The sequence below is a fragment of the Poecilia formosa genome, unplaced genomic scaffold, assembly GCF_000485575.1.
Source record: "Poecilia formosa unplaced genomic scaffold, Poecilia_formosa-5.1.2 Scaffold75, whole genome shotgun sequence".
Taxonomy (NCBI): domain Eukaryota; kingdom Metazoa; phylum Chordata; class Actinopteri; order Cyprinodontiformes; family Poeciliidae; genus Poecilia; species Poecilia formosa.
This window is the reverse complement of record NW_006800014.1, coordinates 25,596-52,032: the sequence shown is the minus strand read 5'-3', so window position 1 is coordinate 52,032 and position 26,437 is coordinate 25,596. Positions and strand designations below refer to the sequence as shown.

General features: G+C 39.9%; 1 protein-coding gene across 1 annotated transcript in view; it reads right to left on the bottom strand.

Moving 5' to 3' along the window:
- lama4 (laminin, alpha 4) overlaps positions 1-26,437 on the bottom strand; it is a 36,084-nt gene that overhangs the window by 3,695 nt on the left and 5,952 nt on the right. Inside the window, exons 2-35 of the mRNA XM_007555994.2 lie at positions 23,060-23,158; positions 22,853-22,980; positions 21,878-21,958; positions 21,492-21,706; positions 19,818-19,918; positions 18,779-18,959; positions 17,328-17,408; positions 17,090-17,241; positions 16,283-16,393; positions 15,602-15,713; positions 14,958-15,122; positions 13,546-13,739; positions 11,845-11,961; positions 10,926-11,074; positions 10,123-10,264; positions 9,941-10,034; positions 9,740-9,856; positions 9,122-9,307; positions 8,875-9,014; positions 7,447-7,611; positions 6,808-6,953; positions 5,838-6,000; positions 5,619-5,752; positions 4,932-5,103; positions 4,671-4,802; positions 4,435-4,577; positions 4,202-4,331; positions 3,915-4,052; positions 3,437-3,570; positions 2,620-2,784; positions 2,333-2,483; positions 1,352-1,536; positions 1,048-1,237; positions 805-960 (exon numbers count right to left, since the gene is read on the bottom strand). Coding sequence (XP_007556056.1) covers positions 805-960; positions 1,048-1,237; positions 1,352-1,536; positions 2,333-2,483; positions 2,620-2,784; positions 3,437-3,570; positions 3,915-4,052; positions 4,202-4,331; positions 4,435-4,577; positions 4,671-4,802; positions 4,932-5,103; positions 5,619-5,752; positions 5,838-6,000; positions 6,808-6,953; positions 7,447-7,611; positions 8,875-9,014; positions 9,122-9,307; positions 9,740-9,856; positions 9,941-10,034; positions 10,123-10,264; positions 10,926-11,074; positions 11,845-11,961; positions 13,546-13,739; positions 14,958-15,122; positions 15,602-15,713; positions 16,283-16,393; positions 17,090-17,241; positions 17,328-17,408; positions 18,779-18,959; positions 19,818-19,918; positions 21,492-21,706; positions 21,878-21,958; positions 22,853-22,980; positions 23,060-23,158 — 4,869 coding nt within the window. The remainder of the gene's footprint in view (positions 1-804; positions 961-1,047; positions 1,238-1,351; positions 1,537-2,332; positions 2,484-2,619; positions 2,785-3,436; positions 3,571-3,914; positions 4,053-4,201; positions 4,332-4,434; positions 4,578-4,670; positions 4,803-4,931; positions 5,104-5,618; positions 5,753-5,837; positions 6,001-6,807; positions 6,954-7,446; positions 7,612-8,874; positions 9,015-9,121; positions 9,308-9,739; positions 9,857-9,940; positions 10,035-10,122; positions 10,265-10,925; positions 11,075-11,844; positions 11,962-13,545; positions 13,740-14,957; positions 15,123-15,601; positions 15,714-16,282; positions 16,394-17,089; positions 17,242-17,327; positions 17,409-18,778; positions 18,960-19,817; positions 19,919-21,491; positions 21,707-21,877; positions 21,959-22,852; positions 22,981-23,059; positions 23,159-26,437) is intronic.

Sequence of the window (26,437 nt, the reverse complement as noted above, 5' to 3'; positions counted from 1 at the left end):
GTACAACTATAGTTACTTTACAGTGGAAAATTATTCATAATTCATTAATATTTTCACAGTTTGTGATGTTTTACTTTCAAAATTTGATTTGTTTAAAAAGGATTTTATGCAAATAACTAGAGGCAGTGAATAGAAATAGGACAAGGATAATACATGATTAACTAACAAAATAAATCTGAAAAGTGCAGCATACATTTGTATTTCTCCCCCCTGAGAATGTACTTTATAGAACCAACTTTTTGATGCATTTCAGTGCACATATAGTAACAAATATGCAAATTCTTCATAAAATAGCTCAATCTCTGTCCGACTGGCTGGAGATTATCTCAACAGCAACTTTGAAGCCTTGTGACAGATTTCAATTGGGTTCAGGTATGGACTGGATGTTTCAGTAATGCCAACTTATTGGTGAAAAATTTTCCTATTTGCAAATATTTAAAAATATATTCAAAATAAAATGCTATTTGTGGAGCTGAAATATGTAGGTCCAATTTTACTGGACATGCTATTAGCTGACTTTTGCAAAACAGCCAATTCAGAAACACCATTTATTTTCCTTTGTGCTGACTGGCACTGTTGGGGGTCTTATCCCCCAACAGTAGTGATAAGACTGTAGATGTTAGCTTCTGCAGTAGCAATAAGACGGTTTCCACTGTGCTTATTAATGCACATTAAGTGATATTTGACATTTGAACTGTTGAAATAGGAAGTTAAAAGCATTTTGAGAGGGGTTCTCAAGTGTTACTTGCAGGCAGTTCTGATCCCCAATCCCACTGAATACCAGCGGTACACTGTAACTCATACCTGAATATTCCTTTGTGCTTTTCCTGGAGGAACTCCTCCGACAAAGAGGGAGTCGCTGACACGCCAGGGGACATTGTTTGCCTGAGCTCTGTCCTCAAACTCTGTCAGCCTGTCGATAGTTAGTCGCCCCATACTCCCATCACGGACACAAACAATCTGAAGCAAAAAGAACAGGTTATCAGTTTGAAACACAAGAGAACATATGTCATCAGCATACAAGAAAAACTCACACTGTGAACTTACACTGTGCCATGCACCATCATCATATTTCTCTTCACTCCTAATTTGAACTTTCTGGTCTCCCACACTGAAACTAAACACGAGTTTTCCATCGGCCACAAACAGAGCCATAAAGTTGTCCTCTTGGACATCTGATGCATAAAAGATGAGGCCGAAAGGTGACTCCAACTTCAGGGACAGAGACAAGTGGCACCTGGAAGACGAAACATGGATCAAGTTATGGATGTAGAAACAAAAGCATGCATGAACACAGCAAGCTTTGAGCAAACACCTGGCTCACTACGAGCAGGTTGTGGGCCTGACGCACCTTTCAGATAGAGAATCAGGGATTCCCTCGTAGTGCTGCCTGCTGTTGGCAATGCCGCCATAGTGGAAGGATTGGCGAGTTGATCTAGGTCTGGGGGAGAGATGGCAAGACTGGACGTTTGGCTCTGATGACTCCAGATTAGAACTGGGCAGTTCTGGAAGATGACTGGACTTATCTCTGGCAACCTGTAAAAAACATTGTTGGGTAAGAAATTATCCTTCTAGGGTTCACTATGGGCAGGAATAGATTCCCAATGATCTCAAGTAGGTATGTCTGCAGATTAAGTAATTGTTTCCAAACGATAAAGGAAGGACCACGTCTGATTGGATGAAATTAGCGTCTGTCGTTCGATCTTTTCTTTTTTCAAACACTGATACCTTACATCTCTGACAACAGTCTTTCATTTATTTATTTAGTTTCAAGAGCTTACTCTTGTTAGCCTGGGGTATCGGAAGACTTTTTAGTAGGGATACACAATATTATCTGCATGGTATCAGTACCAGCCGATATTAGAACGTCTGGTTACATTCCAAAATATGAGCATCAACATAGATTACACTGTTTTAATAACTGATACTGATTTTTCAGAGATGTCTATGAAGAGGGAAGGCTAAATGTTGATACTTTGGTACAAAATCAGTTTTGGTTACTGAAGTAATGTTAAATTGACATAATTAGTTAAAACAAACCATTAAGAAATAAAACTAAAATTATAATTCAAAACATAATGTTACTTAAACAGGCCCTGACACAAAGGATTGAACGTATGATTTCTTATTGTCTTGTTTAACTTTTTGATCTGGTCACCACAGATGAGAGATTTCTGTCAGATTCTGTTGGAACTAACCAATCATATTTTGCGCTGTAGAAATGCCTGTTTCAAGTCTGCAGAGAACCCGTTATCAATGATTTAGGCCAGGGGCGACTGAGCAGAAGATGAGGAGCACACGTGACCTAACCGAGCCGCTGTGTTTGTTTTACCTTTTGAGACTGGCTCTGTTTAGCTTTAGAAGACCCCCTGTGGTGAGACATCAGTGCAGCGGGACGTTGCTGTATTGGACAGTTCTCCAGGGAAACATTCACCTTCTCGGTGTACTTCTGGAAGTCCTCACCCTCAATGTCTCGGTCTTGTCTACAGACACAGAGTGACAGGGACAGAATACAAATTGAATTAGAACACAGCAAAAACTCTTCATATGGTTCTTACTAAACAGAAGGAGGCCTGTGGAGCCAGATGGAAGCTGTGTTCACAGGTGGTGGAGTCTTACCTGCTGATGTATGCATGGCTGATGCAACCAGTGAAGTTCTTTAAGATGCTTCTTGGAGAGCCTCCATAGTAAAATGTCTTTATAGGAGAATCAGAAGAGGACTTTGCAGCTGACTGCAATCGCTTTAACTCCTTTTTGTCTTTGTCGTCCACTAGCAGTAAATTCCTGAGGTGAAGCAGAATGAAGTAGTTAGAAACCTTTGCTGTAACACTGCAGTGTTTAACTTTTACAATTTTATTTTTGCATATTTGTTGAAATTGTCACTGTGGTGTGACAGTTTAATATGAGACAAATCTGTGGAAAAAATGGAGCTCCTCTGCCTTATCCCAGTGCTAACTAGAAACAACCAATCAGAGTTAGGAGGTGGGTTTTAGCACTGTCAATCACCCTCTGCTCGCCTCCCCCTCTTACTCCACCCCTTGCTCTCTGCTACCCTGCAAGTAGCATAGCCTGTTATAAATGCTCAGGCTAGTTACGGTGGCTACATATGACGCAGGATAAACAGTTTTCCTGTAGTAGTAAATTGTTTCTCCACCATTAGCACATTTAGCAGTGAGTACATGAGGACCACTTGACCATCTTGAAAAGTGATCACAATAGAAAAACATCAGAAAGCTTAAAGATATGTTTGATTTATGTTTTCAACATGAGGCAGCTTCCCTCTGGCTGTCTGCTTGAACAGAGCATTTCTCTGCAAATGCATTTAACAGTCGCGTAAAGCTGTTCTGTTTGGGTTCGTCATGGTAACCCAGTGGTCTTTCTTTCATCCCAGCTATTCTTACCCTAATAAATAAAAACATCATTTGAAACCTCCTACCTCTGCTTGTTCACTGAAGCCAGTAAGAAGTGTGTCCTTCCGTCGTTGTATTGCTTCTTCTGTGATTTGACCTTTGACCCTCTGTGGTTCAGTGTGACAGCTCCGTTCTCCAGCGCGATGCTGAACTCATCAGACTGAGGAGGAATGTCTTCCAGTTAGTCAGGCAAGTATTAAAGAACTTGTTTCTTTAATACTCATCAGATGTGATGCATTAAAAAAAATCACTCAACAACATTACTTTATAATATCTTGCAGTGGTTCAACAAGTTTTTCTGTCATGGACAACCTGCTCCCAGGATTACATGGGTGATAAAACTCAAATTGATCATTACTTTGAAAGGAAATGTCTCTTTCACATAATTTTAAGGGTGTCAGAAAATGAGACAAAAATGTGACATGGAAATGTAGAAGTTTGTGGAGTGTGTGTGTGTGTGTGTGGGGGTGTGTGTGTGTGTGTGTGTGTGTAAGATGTTCTTACCCCTTGAGCGTGGTAGAACAGTAGTCCACTGGGCTGCAGTGTTCTGAAGTTAAGCCCTCCTTCGAAGTTGTCGAAGGGTGAGATTTTTGCGGTGGACCCCAGGTAGCTGTGGCCACTGAACGAAGCTTCGCGGGACATCTGGCACAGAAACACACACTGCAGTTTCAGAAACCCTTCATTTCTCAGACCCTCATACGGTCGACTTTGAAAAACACTGTCTTAGTCCCTGGCTTAAATGTGCTTTGGAGTACAGTGTAGGAGTGTGAGTTGATAAATTGGTCTCTTACAACCAACTCCTCTGGGCAGCCGCTGCTGATCCCAACAGTACCAGGCTCCTCCAGCAGGTTAAAGTCTTTTTTCTGGAACAGGAATCCTTTGACACAACCCTTCAGGCCAGCTACAGAAGACAGCTCCGGCCTGTGTGGATACATCTTGTTAATTCATTTCCTTTGTGAAACTACAGGCCTTCAATTTCTAATCAACAGTGTTTCTTTGGTTGCAGGTCCACTTAGCGACTAACCTGGATTTGAGGATGCTGGAGGGAGCTCCACCGATGTAGATATCTGAGAAAGGCAGGGAGGTTTGGGGATTCTCTACAGTTTTAACAAGGGTCTTGTCCACCAGTAGAATAACTTTCTTTAACATATGGTAGATCACTGACACCTATTAAACAGAGAGAGTTGTAACAATATTTTTGGATCACAGGAACATTTTTAAAACCAAAAAAAAAAAAGAAAAAATAAGAGGATGATCCACCTCGTGGTATTTTGCATCGTTTATTTGAAACTTAGGTGAGTTATTCTCCAGAAGTTTTGGTCCATTGCTGAAGCTAAAGTCGTATGTTAGGCGCAGGAAGCCATTCTTTATCTCTAAAAGGAAAAATTTTTTCTGGAAAGAAAGAAAGAACATTTTTCAGGACTCAAATATTTTAAATCATGTTTAACTAATGGAAATGAACTTTTACAAAAAGCAGCAATACGGACGATTACAAGTCTGTCTTTCATTAACAAGACGTACCCCGTTGACCATGAGGAAGATGGTGCTGTTGTTTGTGATCGTTCGTACAGAAATATCAAATCTTATGACTTGACCAAACTTGGCTCTCCTCTCAATGTTACTGACAAGTGCGTAGCCCGTTCCATCAAACAGATAGCTGGCAATGCGACTCTGGGAGAACGCCAACTTGTACCTGACGACAGAGGAGAACCTGTGATCAGGACCTGAACATGATTTTACACCATATGAGTGGTTTTAGATTCTATACCCCTGGAAGCAAAAATACAACAAAAATACGATGTGGGAAAATTGCCATATACATATGATTTTAAAATGCTTTTAAAATGCATGAAGTTTAATCTATCTACTTTTCATCTATGAAAGCAATGTCTGTGTGACTAACCCAGAGTCACAGACTCCTAAATCTGTCCCTGCAGGAAGAGATAAAGCCCTGAAAACCTGTAGCTGTATTTGCAGAGAAAAGTGGTTCTATACTGAGCTGAATGCAAATGCACAACTAATTTTGGATGTTTATATGTCAAATATTTGGAAACCCATACATCCTATTCCTTCCATTTCACAGGTCCAAACTGCTTTGTGTTGGACTATCACTTAAAATCCACATGAAACACCTTGAATCAATGGCTGCAACATAAGGAGTGCACTGTAAGGAGTGTGAATCCTCTGTGGAGGAGCTGTAATGAGTACCTGGGACAGGGAGGAGAAGCAGCTATATTTAAAAAGTGAGTCTCTTTGAAGTTGTACAGACTGATGACATCGTTGTTGAGAGAAGCCAACTCGATGCAGCCCACAAACGGGGCCAGGCTCAGAGGAGGAGGCAGCTAGTTTAGAGATTAAAAAAAAAAAACATTTCTCAACATTCAGGAAAGGCTGGAATTACAGGAGGACTAGGATTAAACTCACTACCTCAATGTCTGGTGGAACACCTCCGATGAAGAACACCAGATTCTTGGGGTCGATATCGAACAGTGAATCTACGATGGGAGCTTCGCCTTTCTGGATGAATTTCTGCTCATCTGTGGAGCCCTGACTGGGAATAGTCAGGAAGACTTTTCCATGCCTCCCCAACCTGCAAGAAGAAAATCATGAATAACCACACATCTGACATTCATAATTCATAAAAGTTGTCTGATGTGTTCTCTGGAACTGAAATGACTATGTTAGGTTTTACTGTAAACCATTTTTACTACAAACCACCAAAAGTTTTGCATGACTTGAACATGTGTAGTCCTTTTGTGCCAGTTCCCCAATTACAGCTGCAGTATGTAACTTTTATGAAAGATATGTGTTTTTGCAGATTTATTAAAACTGTCACTATGTTGTGACTGTGGGAGACAGATAAAAAGTCAAAAGATTAAAAAGATGAAAATTAAATATTCTCCTCCTTCTTGTATTACTATTGCTGTCTGAAGAAATACATAGCTTCAAAGGCAACCAATCAGAGCAAGGAGGAGGGTCTTAGTGCTGCCAATCAATCTCCGGTACTTGCTACTCATTGTGCTAATGATGGAGGAACAACTCAGTTACGGGAAATCTATTTATCTGCCATCATCAGTGCCAATGCTAACTAGCCTGAGCATTCACAACACACTCTCTTATCAGCACAGCAGAGAGAAAGGAGGCAATGGGAGGCAGAAACAAGCAATCCTTGTCACAACATGGTGACAGTTTCAGCAAATATTTAAAAAGTGTTTTTTTAATAAAAGTTACATACTGCAGCTTTAATGAAATAAAAAAAATAAGCTTTGCATTAAACTGATTGGATTTCTTCAACATGATTTTTGTGACAAATATAAATGCTAGCTGCCAGAGAATATTAATGATTGCCAACGATTCTGTAGTAAATGCTTTGCGTTTACTCTTAAAGATCCTTTACCTTTCTATTTTGATATAGTTGAAGACTGCTGGCCACTGACTGACAGGCTTGGAGGTCAGAGGGATTTCAACATCGTCTCTCCCGAGATTGTACACAAACACAAGTTTATCATTCTTGATGGCCAAACCCATGTAGTCCTTCCTGCCCTGAAAGCAGAAACAGAGTTTATGTTCCCACTGTGAGTTTTTACATGGCTTTACCGTCTTATAACAAGCTGGAAAAGATCGTTTTAATTCTGTATTTTACTCATTTTAAATATCTGACTCTCATGTGTGCATATTATTAAGGTTTATGTGTGGGCTATTATTCCAAATAAAACGAAATTGAACAGACAACTGCATGGAACACAACAGATTCCCAGAGAAACCACACTGACTGGCTGAGCGTTAAAGTCATGGAGATGAACAGATGAACTCCAAGTTGAATGGACACAATTGCACTTTTGTCTCAGACATCTCCTGGAAACCCTCAGTCTGGGCCAACTGGCTTGCTTCAAAGCTTTTCACACTAACTGCCAAGATTACAACAAATGCTCCCCGTCTCTTCGCTCCTGTCTCTCTTTGCCATGACCACCGGCTCCAAGTCAGGGTAAACAGCTTTCTCTGACCCTAAAAAATGCAATCTGCCTGGATTCCTCACACTTCTGTCTCCCAAATACAGGATGAAGCGGTCCTCTATGGGGTCTTTGTCTGGGTCCACCCTCATGAACAGGCTGATGGATGTCACCGTCTTCAGCTCCTCAGGGTTGCTGGGCGGATGAACCTCAACTGAAGACCGTCCAGTAAATTTCATGGACACCTGAACCTGAAGCCAAATGAAACCATGTGTTAGAGCTTCTTGTAATATGAACACTTTGCACCCTAACCCACTAGAAGGAAACAAAGAAAAGAAGTATAAGTGGATAATTGTAGTCACAGGAGCCCTGAAGCTGAAGTTAAAGCTGAATTTCGTCCTCTGAGCCATTTTTCTAGACCTGAGCAAATGCATGTTTTCTAGAATTTAAGAGCATGTGACAAAAACAAAACAAAACAAAAAATAAACATGTACATAAATACAGGAACTCTGCATCATAATTGCTTCCTGTGATCAAGGTGGTGAGGAGGTGTTCTGCTGCTGCAGGAATTCAAACATTCATACTGTTGTCAGAACACATGAGAGCCTGCAGCAGCGTCTCTATGAGCCACAACAACAGAAACACCTGCTTACTGAGCAGCAGTCATGGTGTTGCCAGGGCGACCAAGGGTGGCATATTCTTTGTTGTTTTGTTGTCATTTTGGTTAATGTGATATGAGATCATTTTTATGTGCCCAGCAGATATATCAATTTTCTGCAGCAGCTTTACATACAGGGATAATTGACCATTTGTGGTGAGCAAACAAAAATAACACTGTTTTGGTGTAAAAAGAAAAAAATTAAAATGAAAGAAACACTTCTCCAAACATTCTCTTACCCTTGCAGAATGAGTTTTACATCTTGGACTATTTTGAAACACATTTCTCTGTCCAAACTCATCAGCATTTTCAGACTTGTATTTATTCTGTTTGTCAGTGTTCATTTGTATTTGTCTTATGGTAAAAGAAAAATAGTTGGAAGACACTACTTTCAATAGTTGTTCTGAATAATTTAAAAGTTTTATACAATGTTTGTTTACAATCATCAAATCACACATATCACAAATGACTGAAAATACTGAAAATGTTATATGTCTGAACATAATAGACGAAGACAAACAGAGATGATTAAGCCCTGCTGGGCTTTAACTGGAACTGAATGCTTTGGTCAGATCTGACTCTTCTCCAGGTTAAATTTGGCATAAACAAAGAATAGCATGTAGAAAGGCACCTAGTATCCACTGCCAGTAAATGTGGTCTTTATTTTTTATTTTTTCACTGAATATATGAATTTAAATTCAAGGTGGGATTTTCTAATATTATTTAGAGATTATTTCACTGCAGTGGAGTAATATGGCTCAGTAAACTGGATGGATGGAGGTTACCAAGTAGATCTGATGTTCTTCACTGTGACTGTGAAGTGGTTTGTAGTCAAACATAAATGTAACAAACTAACTTTCTTGGCCACACTTCTGGCTTGAGCGATGAGCTCTCTGATCCTCAGGATGTTGGTGGTCACGTTGTTCACAGGCTTCTTCTCTTCAACCATCTTCAGCTTGTCCAGCAGCTCAGGAACAAGCACACTCAGGTTTTCCACTGCAGGACAGATCCAGGAACATGAGCTGAAATTAGCTTATGATTTTTTTTTTTTTACTGTTCTCACAACTTTCACATAGAAACTGTTGTAAACAGAAACTTTTCACCTGCTTCCCCGGCAGATGCAACAGCATTTTCGTACGCAGAGGCAGAGTACTCGTTGTTTCTCATGTTGTGAGCCCACTGCTGCACTTTATTGTTGATGGGAGTGACGGTCTCAAGCACCTCTGTTGAGCGGTTCAGAGTCTCTTCTGCCACTTCCAAGGAAAAGTTCAAACGCTGCGGGGTTCTGTCTGAAAAACGGTCGCAGATTGACGAGAAACAGATAAACAGAGAACTGAACTCAGTCAGTGAATATTTCAGTTTGATGAATGAGGACTATTGGTGGTTAAAAAACCGATTCAGACATGCTTAATAAAGTATGACAATTTGAAATACAGAAAAGAGACAGTTCAGTTTTGTACATCGGATTCTGTTAAAAGGGCAGAATTATCTATTTTTGAGGCACACGGTGGCAATTTGTGGCACAGCATTACATAACTTCTGTTGTTATAATGATGTATTGCTACATCCACCACAACTGCTTTCCTGTGTTGTTTATCCACCACCACAGTGTCCAGTTATATCTATCTCTCTCTCTCTTTCAGTATCTATTTTGTGGCTCCAGGCTCAGTTTCTACTAGTACCCCAAACAGATGAACAAAGACACACAGACATATTCTTACCTGTCTGAATCACCTGGATGTCATTCGTTATCTCTTCTAGTTTTTTCTGATTTTTTTCCATGGTCCTCTGGGTCTCCTCGATGTATAGCACACTGTCAGCCACTTGTGTATCTACATCTGTGAAAGAGTAACGAGTTGAGCAGCAGAAGCACACTACACAGTACAGACAGTGAAGGTGCCTGACACTTGAACTTTTCCTACCATGCTGTTCTGATCTCAGTGTAACAGATTGCCGGAAGGCATTTTCACTCTGCGTCACCAGATGTCCAAGCTGGGTTTTAATCGCATCAATGGCCTAAAACACAAAAGAAAACTCTCACTAAAATCACACTGACTCACAAAGGTAGAACACTCTGGAAGGTGGACAGTGACGGGCAGCATACGTCTTCTGCTCTCTGAGATAAGTTGAACGTAGTGAGGGAAGTGATGTTGGCATCGTCGATGTATTTCACTATATTGTTGTAGACGTTGGCAGCACTTATTGCTCTCTGAACGAAACCATTGGCATCGCCTTCTTTCAGATCCCTGGAGAAGATAGATTTATAAATCATTTAAAGTTGATAGAAAAATAGAAAAAAACAATTCACTTAAGCACAGACAGGAAAAATTGGGCTGATGTTGATATCAATAACTTCCCTGCTGCTTTGCTGTTTCAGTTAAACTTCCCACAATCCTGCACTGTGACTGTCACATGACCAAATACCACATGACCAACAGATGGAAATAAACATCAGTTGTTAATATTGGTTCGTTTTACTCAGGATAGTTGGGGAGCGGTGCATTTCTTTAGACGCCAATAATAGATCGAGTTTGATCTTTTCACAGATTATTTGTCTCATAATGAACTGTCATGACATAGTGATAGTTTTAACATATATGTAAAAACTTTTTTTAAATAAAAGTTACACACTGCACATTTAATTTGCTATTATGTAACATAAAAACATCCAAATTGCAACAGAGCTGCATTGCTAAAAAACAACAGAAAAGAAGAAAACAGAATGTTTTCATTATCACAAAAACATCTCCACAAGTTAGCTTTTTGGATTCATTGTCTGCAGGATGCCAAACTACTTTCTGTACTTTATGTTACTTCATGAAGTAACATGTACTTGATGTTACATATTTCAGTAACATGCTATGTGTGTGTACAGAGGGAGTGTCTGGTTGCAGAGAGGTTTCTCACTCCTCCAGCTCATAGGCCAGCCTCTCTAGCTGCACAGCGTGGTCATCGGCCTTCTGGACCAGGTCTCTGTCCACCTTCGACAGTCGCTCTGTCTTCTCAGTCAGCTTCTGGCTGGCACCGTCGATCTCGGCGTAGTACTCTGTCACATTCTGCAGATGTTAACACACAGCTCAAGCCAAACATTTACATATGCTGTATAGAAAGAAGCTTTTTTTTCTGGAGTCTGACACCAAAGCAGACTCCAGCGTCCCTGTTTCAGGTCAATTAGAATCAATAAATTCCAGAATAATGAGAGAGAACTTTTTTTAACCTCAAGTTTTAACAGATAATTTTACAAAGAACCAAGGAAATGTATGTAAACTTCTGACTTTGAAAACAGCTTATGACTTGAGTCAGGTTCTTTCCAGTTTGTTGGAATTTTGGCCCATTCCTCCTGACAGAACTGGGTCAGATTCATACATCACTTGCTCAAACACACATTTTCAGATCTGCCCTCAAGCTTGTCAGTTGGACAGAAGTCATAGCTTTGTGATGGCCAGGTCAAAACATTAGCCACTTACTTACTTGAATCTATGCTGAAGGTCACTGAACATTAGGAGGAGCCAGTTGGGACCACTTTACACTGATTGGCTGATGTCTCAGATGCCTTAATATTTCCACAAAATATTATTTAATTATGGAGTGCTATTTTATGAAGCACTCCAGTCTTCACTTTCCTATGTATGAATGGATTGCACTTGATAACTAAACATAAAATCACAGTTCACTCTTTGCAGTTTAATATTGAGCAGACAATTGTGCAGTTGTAATTTTTAATAAAGCTGAAGTTTGAAGAATAACAGCACCAAAATGTGAACAAAGTGTTTGATTATCTCTATGTAGAGAAAGCAGTTTCATATTTAGCTGTCCACCATCTTACCTGTGCTATAGCGTCCACCTCAGCCACAGTCCTCTCAGCGTCAGAGATGAAGGTTCTGCTGGTCTCCAGTGTGCCATTGATGGCCAGCTGGTCCTCTGTCAGCCTCTGCTGTTTTGTCTGGAGACAGAAAAACAACACTGAGGTCATTTAGAATTATTATATGTTGATGCTGGGTGGGGTTGTCCATTTTGTTAAATAATAAAAATTAATAAAATGACGTTTTTAAACCTCTGGGTATTATACCTGAATAGATTATGTGTTTCCATAAACAGAGAAAAGACTGCTTAATATTATGTGTCAAGAAATATTAAATGGTTTCTATTTAATAATGTGAGTAGGGCTGCATCTAAGGTCAGAGAGAGGCTTGGAGAAAAAGTCGGAGGCGAGGCAGAGATGGTTTAGACGTGCAGAGGAAGTAAGCTGGACATAGTGCTCACTTTGTACAGTTTTGTCCAGTTAAACTTATTGGTTGTTGTCTCCCTAATATTTCCATAAAATTGTCTTTCATTATGAGACCATTGTGAAAGAACATTATGTCATCATTATGGTATCGGACATTAAATGTGAAGATGCCAGATGGGATGAGGAAGATGACAGAATTCCTGGGGGTAGTGATGAAGAACATGAAGGAGTCTGGTGTGACAGAGGAAGATGTTTGGGACATGATTGGATGGAAACAGATGATCCACTGTGGGAGGCAGAAAGAAGAAGTTGGGGTTATGTCAGAAGCCTCAGAGCGATCTGTGGGGTTTATTGCACATTCAGTCTGATGTTTTTCAAATAAAAAAAAAAGTAAGTAAAATCCCACCCCACATTCCAGACTTCCCGGTGGAATCCAGTTAGAAAGAGACAAAACATGGAAAAACAAAAATCTCATTTCAAGACTTATTTAATAAAAGAGTAAAATTCAACAGGTATTATTTCCAGTTTTCCATTTACTATCAAAGGAAATTCTCTCCTTTGTTTCTGCCTTGGATGTGGTTCCTGTGCAGTAATTCTCCCTCGGCCTCCTGAGCTGCAGATGTTCAGAGGTACAGCATGCACCCTGTGAAGCATCCATGCAGGCTTTTAATTTGAAATGTGGTTAACTGGAATGTTTTAAAGCCAGAAACAAGAACTAGCTGTAGATGTTAGTGAACGGGGAGAGATTTTACCCTCCTGATGTTTGGTTGTTGCAGTAATCCGGGAGTCCAAAGAATCTGTTTTCCTTTATCTTGATTTAGTCTTTTGTTTTAAACAAAAATAATAAGGGAAAAAAATGAAATGAAGATATCCCTATTTGTGACTTGGAGGACTCCAAACCATTAACTGGTACTGTTTTATTAGCGATTGCCCCCCACAAAGAAGAAATATGTCTGTCAAAATAAGTTACAGTACTGTGGGAATCTAAAGTTATTCTCATGTGGAGATGATATCATGAGAGCAAGCGCTGCCTCTCCCCCTTTTAATGTAATGCTCCCAAACTCCCACAGATGGTTTCGCGTTTCTGTTCTCACCGCTTAAAAACATGAGGACCAGACCGCCCAGACATGCGTGACTGAGTCCAAAATCAAGATAAGAATCAGCAGACGCCACCTGGAGCAGCTTCACGTTGGAACCTTTTCTAACGGCGGGGTTTTGGGGAATTGATTCCACCAGTGCATTCTGATCAAAAAGTAACAACAAAGTGTGATTCCAAGAGCACAAGGTTGGGGAAATCACCTCTTTCCTCTGGAATTTGAGGAGGTTGGCTCTGTTCTTGTCTTCTGCTTCCTGCACGGTGTCGGCTGCGCTCAGCAGAAAGTCCCGGGCCTCAGAGAGTCTGGAGGAGAAACGGGACAGGATCTCCTGGACGGACGGGACTCGGCCCTGTGAGATCATCAGCTTCTTCTCCAACTGACGGACGCGCGTCAGCACTGGAAACAAGAATCAAATGTTGATTCGTTACGACTAGAGGTGCTAATGACCTCATAGTTTTGAATTTCACAGGCACTGTGTGCTTTCATAGCAAGCTGTTGAGACCGGGGAGCCAAAGGGGCGTGGCTTAGACCATACAGCGTTCACCTGAGCAACGGGAAATGTGATGGTTTTCCTGAGGGGAAGGTATGATTTAGGTGTTACTAGTTACATCAACCAGCGTTGATAGACAACCTTCATCTGAGCAATGTTCATCAAGCGTAATTTATCAATTAATAAATAAATGTAAATACATTAACCAGTATTTTACACTGTTAGTTGCTACTGCACAGTTAGAACAGTTTCCTTGTGAAAATAAAAATATTAGCATTTATTTTTAAGCTACATTCACACAGCAGGTTTTGATGCTTAATTCAGATTTTTAGCTGAAATCAGATTTTTTTGTGTGTTGTCGTTGATACTACTAATTTCTCAATCAGACTGCTGTGAGAACAGTTTACAACCCCAAAGTAACCTGCATGAACAGAGGAACACTGTAGACGTCACACAGCATTATTACTTCTGATTACATTAGTAATAATAGGTATAGCGGGAAAGGGTCAGTTTTAAAGTTATTCCATTAGGGGAGTCGACAGTACTGTTACAAGATCATAACACAAAGGAAGCTACTGAAAAGAAAGCACAACTAATAGCAATGCTAGTTTATGGAGCATTGACTGCAGCTCCTCTAGAGAGTTCAGTTTGGACACGTAGTCGGAACCAGGACTGGTGGGATGTGATGTGATGAGCTTCATGTCGAACCTCTGCTGATACAGAATTATGATCCATGTACCACATCCACAATGTAGATATTAGATAAAATGCTACATGACCATTCTAACTACAGACTTTGAAAACAATTATTACCACATATGGCATTGGGACAGATCAGAAATTTCTTTTGGCCTGAGCAGTTTTTCTTACACCTTAATCTTTGATATAATAGTGATATAAATGACAGAAAAAAAATAAAAATTACGAGACTCATATATTCATATTTTAAAGTCTCAGTATGAGTTTCTCTGCCCTCTGTTTGACTGGGAAGTTACCAGGCAGAAGAGGATCTGGTTTAATAAATGAACCAATGCTGAGCAGAACCAATCACAGCTCGGCTTAAGGAAGTCATCACTGTATATGTGCAGAATCCTGCTTTGCAATGAATAAATAGTTTTTCTCACAGTCGTGAGCTTTGGTTGTTTCGTCCGTGGCGATGGGTTCCCGTGGTGACAAGTCGAGCTGTCTCATCCATGACACCATTTCCTGTGCGACCTCTGTGTTACGCCCGACGGTCTCTGGGTCCATCTCCTGCTGGACGTTGTACAGTTCCCAGTCGTGGATCATATCTGTGGACACACACACATGGGCGCCAATGAGAACTCTATGGGCCTTGGTCTAATCAAGTTAACAGACATCCAAGCACCTGCAAAGGAAGTTATTAGAAACTTTTATTTCAATATTTGTCTGTACAGCTGGTGTTTGATTTTGAACTTCATGATTTACAGAAAATCCCCCAAAATTCAAACTTGTACAAACAGTTTAAATCAGAACAATGATGGATGTTAACCTTTGGTTAGAGCAACATCAAATTCAACAACACACAAAAAAACAGGATTTATTTCTTCTCAGTTGGTTGGGAGACTGTTGTTTAGTCTGCTTTGACACATTCATAGGTGGTGATATCTTCAACTTGTCCTTTTTCATTTCAAATCATTGTTTATCACCTGTAAGTTCAGTTTTTATGAAAGCTCCACTAATTAAAAATGTTTCTCATCCACCAAAACTGCCAGAATATATCTGGAGACTGAACAGCCCATGTTGGTACCTTCGATGCGTTTGTTGAGATTTGTGAGGTTGGTGCTGAGCTGCTCAGCCACGGCCAACATGTCCACTGTCTCGGTTTCCAACTGAACCCCCCGTCTGTTCATCTGGCCCTCCTGAACACAAACACACAGCAGATTATACAGGAGCCCATTAGGTCAATTCATGTCCTGTCAGGGCTAAGGAAACTGGATTTGAGTTGTCTTTTTTTTTTTTTTTATATTTACAATATTTGGACAGCGCCATCTTTTTTTTTTTTTTTTTTTAATATTTACAATATTTGGACAGCGCCATCTACTAATTATCAAACAGCTCTTCTTCTGCACTGACCCACAGATGCCGTCATATTGCTTTTTGTTTTTGACCTGCAGTGAGTGGTTTGTTCTTTGAGTCTTCTTAAAAAGTTTACATTTTCCAAAGCACCTTACAGGTTATAGAATACAATTGAAAATTAAACCAAACAACTTTTATTAACGAATGAAACTTGTATCTAACAATGGAATTCCATGGACACAAAGGCCAAAGTACTTTATTGAAATATAATTCATTTAACTGAATAATAACACACATGGTAAGAGATTTGAGCTGGAATAGGATTCATTAATTTTTAAAGGGGAAAAGAACAATATGACTCATAATAAACAGCTGTGTCCTTTTCTTTAATCCAACAGAAGATTTTACTGACCGACTCTCCGAGTGCGTTGATGTCCACCACCACAGCGTCTGCAGCCTCTTCTAGCTCACCAGTCCTTCCTCTCATTACAGACAAATTATTCCTCCAGCCTTCAAACTGCCTCTGAAAGGAAAGCAGTGAAGCTTCTTTACTCCAAAACATTCCAGAAAGTCAAAAATGGGGAAAAGTCATTGTACTGTGAAAAAGGTTTGAAATGATGTTAAGACATAATTTGTTTGACTGCCATCCCCAAAAGTGGGAGTAGAAACTCTCCTTCTTTGGCAAATAGTCTTTGCAATAATTTACATTATTTATGTCTAAAAGTTCACAGATTGCTATAATCTTTTCAAACAAACTTAATATCTTTGGCATTTTGATCCTACATGTCAACAAATTTGAGTAATTTGATGAGAATATGGGGACAGAAATACAAACAGAAGTCTTGATCTCATTGTGCCAATATTGATCCCAATATCAATACTCACCTTATTATAGTTAGTATTGATATTTAGATTGACAGCATATTATATGTCATATTATGTCATATTATATTGACAGCACTAAGACCTGCTGTCTCCTGGCTGTGACTGGCTGTTTCTAGTTAGCGCTGAGACAAGGCAGAGAGCTTGATTTTTTCACAGAATACCTGTTTGATCCAACACTGTGTGATTTTACATAAATATGAAAAACAAAAAAAAAATTAAATGTTGCATCTTTAAGGCATTTTGTGAAAACAGCAGCAAAGTGATGTTAAAATACAATCTCACTGTTGTTGCCATGAGACAAAAATAAAAAGACGACTGCATATTGCTGGTTCACCTGCAGGAGGTGAGCGGTGTAGTTGTAGTACTTGAGCCTGTCGTTGGCAGCAGCCCCCGTGGAGATGTTCAGCACTCCGACCTTCAGCTGGTCCAGCGTCTTATTGGACGACGTTAGGTCTTTGATCAGCTGCCAGATGCAATCATCACAGTCTGGAAGCAGAGAAATATCCACAGAGACGTTGAAGCAGTTCTCCTCCTGTCTGCTGGGTGGTGAACTGATGCTCAGCTCCACTCACCGTTGTAGCAGAGGTTGACCGTGGCCTCTGACAGGCATTCTCCTGTGTGCATGTTGCAGTGGCCGCTCTCACAGTCACACTCTGCAGACAAACACACGTCCAGTCAGGATCTGATGAAACACTTCAGAGCTCTTATTGTATTTGCTGTACTGAAGGTGGGTGATATCGCCAAAACAGGATATCACAGTATATTTTTCAAATACCCTGATAAAGATATCACAGTCAATACTCCACATTTGATGCTTTTTTAAAATTGAATTTGGCTGAATATGTAATTTCAAACTTAAAGAAAGATTTTATTTTATAAACAGTCACCAGAATAGAAAATGTATTCATATAAATGTATACAAATCACACAATACATGTTTCCATGTATCAAAGAAAACATAAAATAGGTAAGTAAATATAAATGTAAACTAATTTTGGCCATCAAAAAACATTCTGAAATCCTCCATCAAGTTTAAATAAAAATACTTAAATACACAAATGAAATAAACCGCAGTGCTTCAGAACATCAGTTTTACAAATGTTTTTTTTAAGAACTCAAACATTATGTGCAAGATTAAAAATCTTGTTTTAATATAAAAGGAAAACTTCCTTTTAGAAACATTCAACACACCAAAATATATGTCACATAAAAACCCCACAAAAACTAAAAGCCTGCACACTTTGTATTGATCAGGATCTTTGTTCATTTTCATTTTTTCCATGTGTGACGGACATCTCCACTGAAACAATGATGGTCTGTCGGTGTTCTGGTTTTTAGCTTTCATTTTCCTGCAACTGCACCAGCAGCTAAAGTGCTAAAGCATTGCAGAAACTCTTAGACATCAGTCCCTTATCAACAAATTCTGTGGAAGTTAGTCCAGACTGCGGACCGGCTGGCCAGCTTCTTCTTTGCTTTAATGGTTGATGGCAAACAACTATAGGTAGCATTGCTGTAGTTGGAGTGTAAGGAGTGTGGACCACAAAGCGCCTCGCGCTGCACAGGTTCAGTTAACTAGTGTCATCATTTGATTTCACATTATTTATTTTTATACCAGTGTCAAGAAATCCACCCGTATTACCATAAACAAACGATATGGCATACACTTATGCTGTTCATATAAATATCAGGAGCTGCAGAGGGTGGTTTGGCAGGAGGCCTGAACATCTGCCTTGTGGTCTCCCTGCTGAGGGATTAATGACTTTAGCAGCTGGACAATGTATACACATTTAAGCTGCATGGTGATGTCATCCGGCTCTCTGCAGAGAGTCTTCAGGCTAAGGGTCACAGCTCTTAATGCATTCTCCTCTGATAACACCAGCGCTGCTGCAATCGTGGGTGTGGGAATGGAAGGCTGAGTTCTTCCTGTTTCAACAGGAATGCACACTCCATTCTTCAACAAGCTCTCTAATTCTCTGCCTTCTAATTTGCAGACAGAGAAGGAACATTTGGTCTCCTGACTTACTCTGGCAGCCGGACGGACTGTAATCCCAGTATCCTGTGAGGCAGCGCTCGCAGTAGCGGCCTCCGGCCCCTGGGCGGCAGGGACAGCTGTGGGTGAGCGGGTGGCACGTTGTGCGAAGGGAAGCTGGCCCACATTCACACCTCCTGCAGCCCTGACAGCTGGAGAAGCCAAAGTAACCCTCCTGGAATAAGAAAGCCCCCAAAAACAAACAAGTCAAGTTATATTGAATCTGGGAACTGTGGGATTATTTTCCTTTTCTGTTCATGCAATGACTGAACAAATGCTACAGCTCATTATTTGATAGGAAATGCAGTTTTAGCTGCCATGTACACTTCTTTTGCCTCCATGTTTTTATTAATTTGCCAGAGCTACCTTTACTGTCACTGGAGTATTATATGATGGTCCAGTTGGGATGGAGGTGTGGAGCTGAGTTATTAATTATTTTGATAGCAGTCGATGTAAAATGAATTGTATCAAATATCTATGTAATACATATTTGTAGCTATAAATTATTGTTACATACTGTTATAAAAGGGGTAGTTCCTGGGTGTGAAATTTTTGACAAAGTGGTGTATGATACAATCAGCAGGTCTTTTCATTTAGTTGTTGATCATCTTGTGGAAAATAATTCATACGCATATTGACTGTGTTGATGATTTTCCATTGATACTATGGTAAACTGATTTATTCCAGATGAGGATCAGAAAGCATATTCTGAACCTCAGGCTGAGATTCAGATTGATAAATCAGAGTTCAAGTATTTAAGATTTGTTGCTCAATTTTATTTTTACATATGTTATTATTACAATATTACTGAGGTCAAAATGAAGTTCAGATAGTGTAGAAATTTAAATTTTATTACAGCATGAATATGTTAGTCAAGATATTTAATGAAGGCCAAGGAGAAACATTGATTTAGTGATTAATGTGTTAGAAAACTTTCATTCTGTCCTTCAACATTTTCATGAAATACAACAATTTGTTTCTTCAAGCCACTGATTCACAGCATTAGTGAGCAGAATCCTGCAGTTGGTCTCACCTCACACTGGTCACAGAGGCGACCTTTGACTCCGGGCTTGCAGTGACACACTCCTGTCCTGTCGTCACATGACGAGGTGCCACATTTGTCACACTCGCACTCTGGGACAGACAAGGACACACACACAAACACATACCAATGAGAACCTGCGACTTCGTAGCACACAGCGTGCAAGGTGGAAGGGGTTGGTTCTAGAATTAGCTGTACAGTAATCCGTCAACCAGAGCGGTGGCCTCGACTTGTTTTTCCACAGAGCAGCTTTCCTTCTGTGGGACACGCAGTCGTACACACCTGTTAATCTGAAGTAGTCAGGACTTAAAGATTATTGTGGCACTAGAGGTCTTTATTTATTGGTAGCTGGACAGGAAGAGAAGTGAGCTGGGAGTCGCAGCAGAGACAGCCGCGCTGAAGACTGCAGCCTCTGCATATGATGCGTCTGGGACATCACAACGCCGCCACTAAAGAAAGGTCCAACTGCTGTCACAGAAACAGACCACAGCTAATGACAGCTGTGTCCACAAGCTTCCCTCCTGTCCCGATCCTGCAGACAGCTGACTCACTGACATTACCCCATGACTTCTTCAAAGATTAAAGATACACCTATAAAACGTATTCATAGATTACTTTACCCTTTTATTGCTTCTGCAAATCAATCATGATCCACAAAATCAGGCATTTTTAACCAATAAAAACATACAATAAAAAACCTTTAATGTGAAAGTGAAATTGACTGCTACAAAATAAAGACAATTAAAGGGGCAGCATTGTGTACTTTGTAGACACATGGTGCCATTTTATAGCATAATCGAGTAACTATGTTACCTTCAGTTGTTATGAAAATGATGTAAATATTAAATATGACTTAAAGAAATTTGACTTTTTAATTTAATTATTTAAAATTGGGAAAATTCTGTCTTTAAGAAACTCCTGCACTTTCTGAAAATCCGCTTTCAGGAAGTCATCACAACATATCTCCTCTATTAAACCTTTAACAACGTTTTACCAGTGTTGCACTAAGAAGTAACTCCTATAATGAGGTCAGAAGATGTGCATTTCAACCAGGTGTTTGCTAACTGCTGCTGGCTAGTCTGAAGGAGCAGGTGGAGGGTTGTTCTGTGAGGCAGAACCTCAGAAGCTTGAATACTGCAGCTCCGAGAAGGAGCTTCATCCTAGAAGGCGGAGCTAAGTCCAACTAGACGTTTTGCACAGCTGAATGGTTGCCATGGAGATTAAAGGATTTCTCAAACATGCATGAAAGAATCAAGGCAAAACCCCAGGTATGACTTAGATGATGAAAAAACATATTAAGATGATGTAAAGCTCATTGTAATACTGCATAATACTGACAGTTTAAGTTAAAAATATGAAACATAAAATAAGTGACTGCATAAATATTCAGGTGATTTTCATTCCACCTCTGAACCTTTGCAGAATTAGCTTAGTTACTTTAAAGCAGGTGAATCTTTAAGCTATCACTTATTTTATGTTAAATGTTTTTATTTAACTGTCATTATATCATAGAAATCAGTTTTCACTATTGAAGCATTTTTTTTGTAAATGTTTTTGGTCAGAAAGATCAAATTTTGTAGATAATGGTAGATTAAAGCGGTGAATGTTTTTAATAAGCACAGTATTTTCTTGCGATATTCCTGCCCCCCAAACCATCCTCCCTACCTCTGCAGTTCTTGGCACTGATGGCGTCGCCATAGAAACCGGGGGCACAGCGCTCGCAGCTGGCGCCAGCTGTGTTTCCCCAGCAGTGCTGGCAGCGGCCCGTCACATTGTGGCACTCATTGAAGATCAGGTTAGGGTCTGTGTTGCCGTTGCAGTCGCACCTCTTACAAGATGAACCAATCAGCATTGGGTTGCCATAGTAACCTGGGGCACACCTGTGGTGTGGTGTGCACAGTTATAGAATGCAAGGTTACAATGAACACTTTTGACAGGAAAGTGATGCAGTTAATGTTGAACACTACATATGACTGATTTAAAAAATAAATCACTTTAATCACAGAGCTGAGAAACAATGTAGACAAAGAGACAGTCTGATCAGCTCTGACCTCTCACAGTGATTTCCAGCGTAGCCCTCTTTGCACTTGCACTGCAGAGTGCTAATCCCTTTTTTGCAGTACACAGCGAAGCTGCCCGAAAACACACACACACACACACACACACACACACACACCCACACACACACACACACACAAGAAAGTATGTCAGAGAATAGACATCAATACTCAATACTGAACCTTGACAGAAAGACACAAAATATTACCAATTTTTTGTCTAGTTTCTTGTGCAAATGTCTTAGTTCACTTGAAAAAGACAAAACAAGATATAGGAACTTATTTTATGTCAGTAATTCCTTAGTATAAATAAGAAAGTACTAGTTCAGTTTAAAGGTGTGATTGCAGTTTTCTGGCCGATCTTTTAAAAAGCTTAACCTGCCCATTCCAATTTTGGCCAATACCATTTTTCTTTGTCTGAAATGTTGCTCAATATAGCAAGAAAGTTCCTGAGTTGGCAACACTGGGGTCACTATTGTTAATTATAAACATGCAGACACAACTTGGTGGGCAGGTCTGTCAGTCAAACCTTTCTCACCTGAGAGCAAAAGAGGACAGTGGTTGATTCTTAGACCTTTGCCGAGCTGTATAAGATCACTGGATAAGATTGGCTTCATACATGAAAATCGACCAATCACCGATCTCCCAAAATTAAGGAAATCATTACCAATTAATTGATGAACCCCTAGTTCAGTTATAACATGGGCCAAATGTCTTGTTACAAATGAAATAATCTGCCAGTGGAACTATTACTTATCAATTTTTAAGAATTAACTTAAAACATGCTCTTATATCTTGCTAAAAAGTTACTTGTAAGTTAGTTTTGTCTTATGTAAAATGTCCTAAGGTATTTGAACTGGAAATTAGACAAAAAAAAAAAAAAAAAAAAAAAAAAAAAAAAAAAAAACTTGATGAGATTTTGTGTTTTTGCAGTGTTGAGACCGCCTCAGGAAGAGCAAAGCAGCTTACTTATTGGAGGGGGCAGAAAGGGGGCAGGAGCAGGGGACGCAGGCATGGAGCCTGTCCTGTCTGGAGCTCAGGATATAGCCGTCTTCACACATTTCACAAAAATCCCCTGTGCTGTGATCCTTACAGTTCTGGAGGTGGCAGACGGGGGTCATTTATTACACTTGGCACCAAGGTGATTACCCAGGATGGTCTAAAAGTGATACTTACAATACAGATGCCAGTGATGTCTTCACAGTAGTCGGCGTGGCCCTTGCAGTTGCATGGCAGACAGGTGTTTTGTTGACTGACAAAGGAACCTCTTGGACACTGAAAAAAAAAAAAGAAATTGACCCACTCAATCAACATTGCTCATGGTTTTATTATCTGGTTCTTGTATTTGCAGAAGACAAAATGAATATGGAACATTTACCTGACATGGGGAGAAATTATGTACTTTTTTTTATGATTCTTTATTAAATAACTCAAGACTGTGTGGCGGGCTCTCTGTGACCGTTTTGAGAATGTAGGGAGGGAGGGATTCCTTCTAAGCACGGATTAATACACAATTTAATACATGTGAGAAAGACACTTTCATGTCTCCATTTGTCATTCTGCCTTCCAAAGCAGACTGGATCATGAGGACCCTTTGAGTACAAATAAATTACAGCAGAAATAGTTTTGTATCAAAAATTGATATATGATCGAATCAAAATCAAAAGAATCAGAATCAAATTGTGAGATAGTAACAGATTCCCACCCTTAATATTCTTTCCTCATAGTGACTGCCTATTTTCTTCCAATAACCATCCCCCAACATGATGCTACCATGTCGTCCTTTATGACTGGGATGGTGTTGTTGTTTACGTTTTAATGATGGTTTTTAAATCTCTTTCTCAAATGCTGTTTTTATTGTAATTATGTAAAGCACTTTGAAATGCCTTGCTGCTGAAATGTGCTATACAAATAAAATTTGATTGATTGATTGATTGATTGATTGATTGTTGTCAAGCTGAGTTTCCCCCCCCCCCTTTTTCTCTCCAACTGTAACTGACATTATGGTCAAACATTTAAATTTTGGTTTCATTAAGCTACAGGGTGTTTCCAAATGTTAATGATTTTATCCCCGAGACTGTTGAGACCGCGAAGTGTTCTTTTGTTTAAAACAGCTTTTTGAATAAAGGCAGGCTTCCAACTCTGAGCTTTACCTATTGGGTGTTACCGGACATCGAATCGCGCGAACACACACACTATGTCCGATGAGAGCACAGTTGCAAAAAAAGTGAAGAAAAAGAAAAATATGGGATAACTTCGCCGAAACACGTTGTTTGAGTTTTCACGGTGTCTGTAGTTCTCTATAGACTAGAGCACCGAACAAGCGCGTGCTGCGGAGCAGGGAGGAGACTTTGAGGGAACACAATCTTATGGGGAAACGCGAATGGTCGTAACACCTGTTAATAAAAGCAGCCTGGCTGTGCCTCATCCCCATGGAGCCATGTTACTATCTTCATCAGTTTCAGTTAATTTCTCAATTCTCAGTTCTTCTTCTGGTTCTTCTCACCATGAACTGAGCGACTGCGGCTGCCGCGGTCTTTGTGCTCCGTCACACTGGTTGGCCGATCCCGTCTTAACTATCTCAGGTGGATCAGTCATCGTATTAGTGGGCGGGGCTTATGTGACGTCACGTTTTTTGCACGTTTGATTGTTTTGTTCATAGTTGCCACCAACAATAGCAACATGGATGTTGTTGCTATTGTTGTTGTTTGTTGTGAGTTGGAACACTATTGTGATTTATGACACGTCATGTTGATTTTCATCACCCATAATAAACTTTAATGATTTGCTTGTGTTTTGGGGAAAGTGTGGAGCAGAAGGGGAAAGGAAGGCCGTTCTTTTGACATAAAGGGAATAATAATAATAATCATAATAATAATAATAATAAATACATATTTGCATCTGTAGCAGCTTTTAAACACCCTGATTGGTCAAATCTGAGTTCTTGTTGGTCCAATCCCAGCTGTTCTAGAGGATTCTTCATGCCTGGTGAACAATTTCTCATTTAAAACACACATAGAACATGTTAGAGTCCACATAATGTCTGTCTGCCTTACATCCAACAGACACACATGGGTTTTCTTTCTTGCTTCCCCTCCTTCTTGTTCCCTGTAGCTTTAGTCTGTTTTGTTTATTGGCCTGCATTTACACACTTCCAGCTCTGCTCCTCCTTCTCTTGAGAAATCAACTGACTGACCTTCTCCACAGTATATTCTCCTCGGCTCTCGAACTATGTCTCACCAGACTGTTGTTGCAACCACTGCGGTGGGGAACTCTCCACGCGTTCCTCTCAGCTCGCCCTGATTGCCTCACAGCTTTCAGAATAAATTCCATCGCCTCCTGCTTTGTTTGTCTGCTTCTTATGATTCTCCGTTGGGCCTTCCCTCTTTTCAAATGCCTCGATTGATACCCCTTAAACTTTTGAAGGTCAACATTTTTAAAGTTGGATGTTTTTTTTTTCTTTACTGCGATTTTATCATCTGCCAACACAAACTGGTGGATAACTAAGAAGTGAAGGGAATTAAACAGACACGTGGTTTTCAATATGGAATGGATTTCTAGTCAGACCCTCCGACTCAGTGCCATAAAATTGTTGTGCTTGGCTTAAGGGACCCAAATGCAGTGAGCTATGTATGGAGAGCAAAGTCCTTGATAAACAAAACAAAGAAAACGTAGAGTTTAGTGTGTTGGAAAGCAGAGACATGGAGCCAGGATGGAAGAACTGTCAGAGAAAACTTAAACACTCTGAGCAGAGAAGAGCGAGGCGTGGGGACCAGGAGAGGCAGCTGACTCAGTTTATAAAGATGCACCGATTTGAAAATTTGGGCAAATGTCAATATTTGATATTACTATTGCTATTATGCTCGATAACTGGTATTATAAGTATTATATGTATTTTGATACCTCAAAAAAACCCCACATCCACATCACTTCCTATCTCCCATACTACGGGGTTCCATTTGTATCAAAAATAAGTAGAAGTCATATGTGTAGATGTGTCGTTGCTATGTGTCGTTGGTCTATGTCGTTGGTCTATGTTGCATGTAGATGATGTATATGTAGATGTTGCATATGTCTATGTTGCATATGCGTTCGCTGCATATGTGTTCGCTGCATATGTAGATGTTGCATATGTCTATGTTTTATATGTAGATGTTGCATTTGTCTAAGTTGCATATGCGTTCGTTGCATATGTCTATGTTGCATATGCGTTCGCTGCATATGTTTTCGCTGCACATCTCTACGTTGCATATGTCTATGTTGCATATGCGTTTGCTGCATATGTGATGACCGTCGTTGGTCCATGCTGTTGGTTCATGTCGTTGGTCCTTGTCGTTGGTTCATGTCGTTGGTCCTTGTCGTTGGTCCGTGTTGCTATTGCCTGTTTTCTGCGTCATTAAAAAGTCCTGAAGTAGGTCATGTATGATCAAATTGTTTATTAGATATTACAAAAATGTTGTTCTTTCAATATCAGTGGTTTCAATAAAATTTTCAAAATGTTAAGTTTTCTACCTCATATTTTCTTTAGGCATTAGTCAGGGCAGCTAACTGGTC